This window comes from Apium graveolens, chromosome 3, assembly GCF_009905375.1.
Source record: "Apium graveolens cultivar Ventura chromosome 3, ASM990537v1, whole genome shotgun sequence".
NCBI classification, from domain to species: domain Eukaryota; kingdom Viridiplantae; phylum Streptophyta; class Magnoliopsida; order Apiales; family Apiaceae; genus Apium; species Apium graveolens.
In genome coordinates, this window is record NC_133649.1 from 22,668,201 (window position 1) to 22,675,116 (window position 6,916).

Consider the following 6,916-nt stretch of genomic DNA (forward strand, 5'->3'; position numbering starts at 1 on the left):
TAAATGATATGACTTCATAATAATTATATTAGTAGAAGTATATGTTCATAACTTTTTAGAACATTTAAACTTATTTAAAGTGATAGCATTGTTAACGAAATTATTTTATATTATTGAGGGTAAAAATGTAATGTCTCTATTATGTTGGTACATAAAAAAGTATTATTTTTGCATGTTGATTACTTAATCGATTAATTATAATTCTATAACATATATTTTAAAAAGACAATATTACTGATTGAACGATATAATTTTATTGATAATTTTATGTGTATTTTAAACAAAATAATATTTATGTTTTAATTAAAATTTGATTTTTTAGTTCACATCAATAGGATACAAATTATACTTATTCTAATATTAATTTGATTTATCTTGAATCAGTGATTTACATTATTTTATTTTAACACGATGCCCAATAATACACCGACCAAATTAAACTAATTATTTTTTAGTTTAATTTTAATTTTTTTAAAGTCTGGATCAATAAGTTAATTTTGTTTTAGAGTGAATAATTAGTATATATGATTTTATTTTTGTTAGTCGAATAGTATTTTTATTTTAGTTTTGTGTTAGTCTGCATCAATTGTATAATGTATTTTTTTATCCTGGATAAATAAAATATATTATTTTGTTTATCCAAGTTCATTATATAATTTTTTTAGGAGGATTAATAGTATTATTATTTTACCTTAACCCGATTCACTTGATATATCAACTAAATTTTAATAATTATATTTAGTTTGTTTAAATTTAATTTAGCCCGAAATAACAAATTAGAATAATATAGAACTCGATATGAATTAAAATATAAATTGATAAAAGAAGTTGAATTTAATATAAATTATAATGATATAGAGTTTGATATAAAATAGAATTGAAATTGGTAAAGTAATAGAGGAAGTTGACTACAATATCAATTAGAATTAGAATTGATCTACCCAATAATTAGAATTTAAATAATATAGCAAGGATAATTATGTAATTCCAGTAAGTACCGACTGACTACCAAATTTTTAATATTTCGTCTATTATAATATAGTATAGATTTTGTTGATCCTATTATATTTTTTGATACTTTTATTTTAATACTTAATTTTATTGGTTAAAATATGATATAAACACATTTTCAAAGCATAAAAATAACATGTTTTGAAAGTTGTAATTTACAAAAATACCATTTGCTTACGAGGCTTAACTTGACTGCGCGTAATCAAACTTAAGTCATCATTATATTAAAGATAGTAATATATGCACGATCTAAATTTATTTATGCACACCTGAACTGAACTCTGAACTTTGTTTTGAACTAAAATATCCTCATATTTTTTCTTATCTATGTTTAACTTCATATTGATTTGCTTTTTTCTTCTTTTCTCAAATTAATATCTTGTTTATATTTTAGTGATATACTGATATGTGATAAGTATTCGTTAACTTGTTATAATTTATTTATTAAATTTAGATGATACATTCGTATTTAAATGGTTTTATTATATATATATATATATGACTTTGATATAAGCGTTGTATTTTTATTGATGTATTTTTCTTAATTTGATATTTCTATTAAAATTTATCACATTTGTAGCTAGCGCATAAGATACACTTTCGGAATTTTTTTACTTATTTTATAATTATATACTAGATTTCAAAATATAATTCTATTAAAATAATATAAATAAGAGCACAGGTAAATGCACAACTAATTTTATGATTGAAAAAATATTGTGAAAGAAGTAATGCAAGGGTGATGTGGTCCACAGTCCACACCACAACAAACTTAGGATGTGCATAAGTAAATTCAAGATGCGTTAATTTGAAAATACACCTAATTTTTTAAAGATGCTTGTAAAATTTAGTTACAATTCTGTAATTTACTCTTCAAAAAATCTGAAAATAATACAAGCACTTGTCTGGTGGATAACCGGATGTAGGGTTCTACATGGGGCTGGTTTGCAATTTCCATACTCGTCCCCGATAAAAAAAAGTTACCCTGTACCCGTCCCATTTTCCTACGGGAATTTAGAGTATATCAGCATCTCTGTCCCTCAGGACAAAACTCAGTCCCTACGCTGCCGCACCACCCCATTTAATAATTAATTATTTTTTAAGAAAATTGATAAAAAAATATTTCTTTTATAATATATTATATAATGTTAAGATAGATGCATACTTAATTTTCAATAAAGTATTCAATATTTTGATTGTAATATCTATAATGATAAATAAATAAATTATGGCTTATATATATATATAATAAATGTATTGTACTGAATGTTATAAAATATTATATTAAATTATATTAGATTATAATAAAAATAAATATAGAATATTTGTGAAGAGTTGTCCCCGCCCCAAATTTAAATAAGATTAAGATTTTGATGCTCGGTAATGTCCCATTCCCCAATTAAGCTGAGCAACTGTCCTATTCGAGTTGGGCTGGGGCGAATTCTCCATTTTCTCCTCCTCGTTGAGAAGTCTATTTTGAACTATACTTTTTTTTATGAATAATTTGATAATTTTGAGTGATAATTGTTGTAGTAAATTTTAGTAAAAAGGATGTCAAAAATATAATGAAAGCAAAGATAATAATATATTAATATTATTGATGACTTGGAAGCGCGGGAAAAGTTTTTTTTTTTTATCATCACTAGCTGTATATACAAATTTGACTAGAGCATCGGAGTTCTATAAAAGCACCATGCTAATGTAGAAGCCTCAAACACTTGAGGAAATATTTCAAAGTTTAGAAATGGAGAGCTACATCTCACTTGTTTGTCTAAGTGCCGGCATTTTTGCTCCTGTTCTTATTATTCTTCTGCTTAAATGCAAAAAGGCTACGGATAGCATGGCCCGAAATATCCCACCAGGGCCACCAGCTTGGCCAATTTTCGGAAATATATTCTACCTCCTTGGCACAATGCCACACCAGAAACTATACAACCTTCGGCCAAAATACGGGCCTGTTATTTGGCTAAAGCTTGGTTCAGTAAATACCATGGTTATACAGTCAGCCAATGCAGCGGCCGACTTCTTCAAGAACCATGACCTTCCATATGCTAATCGCGTGGTTCCTGATGCAATGACGGCCTGGAGCTTCGACCAAGCATCATTAGGCTTTGCTCCATATGGTGCATATTGGCGCATGCTGCGAAAGATCTTCTCCACTGAGCTTTTAGTTCAAAGACGACTTAATGATTCGACTGTGATACGGGAGAAGTTCATTGACAGGCTGGTGGATTGGATTGAAGAGGAGGCAGCTGCGTCACCTGGTCTAGGAGGATCAGGTGAGGTGGAATTGCCCCACTTGTTATTTCTCATGGCTCTGAATTTGGTCGGTAACTTGATTTTATCAAGAGATCTCTTTGACTTAAAATCGAAAGAAGGACAAGAGTTCTTTAATGCAATGAATAACGTCATGGTATGGGCTGGTAAGCCTAACGTTGCTGATTTTTGGCCATTCTTAAAGTGGCTGGATCCACAAAGAATCAAGAAAAACATGGTGAAAGACATGGGAATAGCTGTTAATCTTGCAGCCAGCTTTGTGAAAGAAAGGTCTCAGCAGAATATATCAGACTCTAAGAAGGCGAATAAAGATTTTCTAGATATGCTCTTGGAGTTTAAAGGCGATGGCAAAGAGTGGCATGACAAGATTTCAGATCATAACATATCTATTATCATACTGGTACTCTGCCTATCGTAATTATATCAATAAGTCGTATTGGTCTACAATAATAAAAGGTTGCTAAAATTTATGAGTCCTCACCGTGCAGGAAATGTTCTTTGGTGGCTCAGAAACTACAAGCAGCACTATTGAATGGGTGCTAGCAGAGTTGTTACGCAGCCCTGAAACAATGAAAAAGGTCAAAGAAGAGCTTCATCGTGTGATAGGACCAAACAAAAAGATTAAGGAGAGTGACATCGACAAACTGTCATATCTGCAGGCAGTAGTGAAAGAAACTCTTAGATTACATCCTGCACTTCCTCTACTACTTCCACGATATTCTACGAAAGATACCAACTACATGGGGTACCTCATACCTAAAGGAACTCAAGTTTTTGTGAATGCATGGGCAATTGGAAGGGATCCAGATGTGTGGGAAGATCCCTCGTCGTTCAAGCCTGAGAGGTTTTTGGACTCAACTATAGAATACAATGGGCAAAATTTCGAAATGATTCCATTTGGATCCGGAAGAAGGATATGCATGGGCTTGGATTTGGCGCACCGAATACTTCACCTCTGTTTAGCCACTTTGCTATGGTCATTTGACTGGCAGCTTGATATTTCGTCTACTCCAGAGACTATGGACATGAGGGAGAGAATGGGAATTACACTGAGGAAGCTAGTACCTCTAAGAGCAATACCCAAAAAACGATTACAGTGATATGTTTTTATTCAGGGTTAAAGGTCATGGTGTAATGTTTTTTAGTTCTGTATAAATTTAGCGGAATGCTGAATTATCTCCCGGTTTGTTTTCTCTTTAACTATGTATCCAGTGTTTTCATTTCCAATAAAAGTAAGAACAAGCAAGCTCTGTATCCCGTATAACAGTGTTTCCAATAAAACTGAGGACAGGATAAAACATTTGTAGAGCGGCCGAATTATGAATCGCAAAAATCGGCGAGTTCGCCGATTAATTGGCCGCTTAATCGTTATACGGCAAGCAACCAATCTAATATGATGAAATCGGAAGAAAAAACGTTTTCCGAGTGAAATCGGATCAACCTAGTCATAAATCGCGGGTCAAAGTTAAAAAATCGGATTGTTTCCGACCTTCGGCTTATATAAGCACTGGATCTCCGATTTCTGGCAAGACTTCCGACAACATAATATTCTTTGAAAAAGAAGAAGACTCAATTACCCATTAGTGATTTTCTCTAAATTCTTGTTAATTCAGTCTCTAATTATATATTATTTGTGCATTCATATTTGTTTCGTTATTTGTTTTTTTTGCATGTTCTTATTAATTTGTGATATATAACTGCCACATTTTTACCCGTATAGTAATATTCCCAACAATCTTGAAGAGATTATTTGTTATATTGTGTAATTAACAAGACGGTTAATGAAACTAGTGATGCTCCTAAGGCTGGTGAGACTTGCTCTGGTTCTGGTGTTACTGCGTCCACCATTGATTGGACTATGTACTGTTTCCCACAACCTATTGATTTATCGGGTATGCCTGATAAATTCAGTGGTGGAGTTTCTTTTTCTTGTTGGCAGAAAAAAATGAAACTCTGGTTAACTGTTAAGGGTCTATGGCTGGTGGTGCAGCATGATCCTCCTGTTTTAGATCAAGAGAAGGACGAATCTGTTAAGGCTTATGCTTTATGGGCCTAGAAGGATGGGGTGGCTATGGCAGCCATTTTGACAGCTTTGGCGAACACCTTACTCGATGTTTATTCTATATGCAGGAGCAGCACAAGTCCAAATAAGGACATGTGATGCCTGTTGAACATGGGAGCTGGAAGGTGAATGTAGTTAATGTAGGAAAAAAAAGGTAGTCACTAAGAAGGCTAACACTAAACCTGACAAGAATCAGGCTAAGAAACCAAAGGCAAATAAATCATGTTGGTCTTGTAGACAGGTTGGTCATTGGAGCAAGGATTGTCCTGTTAAGAAAGAGAAAAAAGCTGGAGTGGTAGCTAAAGCAAATATTGTGCTTGGACTTGGAACCACTGAAGGGAATGTAGCTAACATGGTTGTTGGTGAGGTTGTTGCCTCTGAAACCAATGATGGGTATGTCACTTACAACCATGTACTACTTTCCACTTATCTGCTCATGAGTGGCTGATCGATACTGGAGCTAATGTGCATATTTGTGCTGATATCAGTACTTTTGTATCTTATCAACAGAGTCATAGAGTGACAATGATGATGGAAAATGTTAGTTCTGTATAAGTGTTTGGAGTAGGAAATGTGGACCTGAAGTTTGCATCTGGGCGTATTCTATCTCTTACTAGAGTGCATCATGTTCCCTCTATTCGTAGAAATATTATAAGTGAAAGTTGTTTAGTTAAGAATGGCTTTGAACTTTCTTGTAATAAAGTAGTGATTACTCATACTGGTACATTTTTTGGCAAGGGTTACTTGTTTGATGGTTTGTTTTTAATAAATGTTGAACCCTTTTGGGTATTTTTGTTAATGATAGTGTTGCACAATCTGTTAATTGTATTGAATCATCTGATTTATGGCAATCCCGACTTGGTCATTTAAATTTTGGTGCTCTAACGAATATGATGAATTTATAGTTGATTCCAAAGCATGCTACTGATAAGAAATCTAAATGTCAAGTGTGTGTACCTGCTAAAAAAATAAGGAAAATTTTCATAATGTTGTTAAGCATTCAGACTTGTTAGATATAGTGCACTATGACAAATGTGAATTCAGTGATGTTTTGACTAAGGATCACTGTAGATATTTCATTACCTTTATAGATGATTGAAATAGATATTGTTATGTTTATTTGATAAGGATGAAGCGCTAAATAAGTTCATTATATTTTAAATGAAGCTGAAACACAAACTGACAAAGTACTTAAACGTTTGAGGTCTCGTAGAGGTGGTGAGTATACGAATACCTTGTTTAATGAATTTTGCGCAATCAATGGTATAGTTTATGAGGTAACTCCACCATTTACACCTGAGTCTAATGGGTGGCAGAGCCAAAGAATATAACTTTTAAAGATATGATTAATAGTATGCTAATTAATTCTAGGTTGTCTAAGTACATGTGCGGAGAGGCTCTACATACGTCTTGCCATTTTCTGAATAGAGTCCCTCTGAAATACATGGACAAGACACCATATGAATTATGGAGAAAACGTAATACAAGTTTGAGTTATCTTCGAGTGTAGGGGTTTGTTGTGCAAGACATGCATATATAATAACAAGACTAAGTCACATTGACAAC

At 32.7% G+C, this 6,916-nt stretch overlaps 1 protein-coding gene across 1 annotated transcript; it reads left to right on the forward strand.

The window, feature by feature from the left end:
- The first annotated feature begins 2,739 nt into the window (after nucleotides 1–2,739).
- LOC141710635 (iridoid oxidase-like) lies at nucleotides 2,740–4,542 on the forward strand. Its single transcript, XM_074513193.1, has 2 exons — nucleotides 2,740–3,688; nucleotides 3,777–4,542. The coding sequence occupies exons 1-2, from the start codon at nucleotides 2,756–2,758 to the stop codon at nucleotides 4,386–4,388; spliced, it is 1,545 nt and encodes a 514-aa protein (XP_074369294.1). The 5' UTR covers nucleotides 2,740–2,755; the 3' UTR covers nucleotides 4,389–4,542.
- The last annotated feature ends 2,374 nt before the right edge of the window (nucleotides 4,543–6,916 follow it).

Coding starts and splice junctions, on each gene's coding strand:
- LOC141710635 (XM_074513193.1), top strand. CDS start 2,756: ATGGAGAGCTACATCTCACTTGTTTGTCTAAGTGCCGGCATTTTTGCT. Junction 3,689..3,776: donor ACATATCTATTATCATACTG/GTACTCTGCCTA, acceptor CTCACCGTGCAG/GAAATGTTCTTTGGTGGCTC.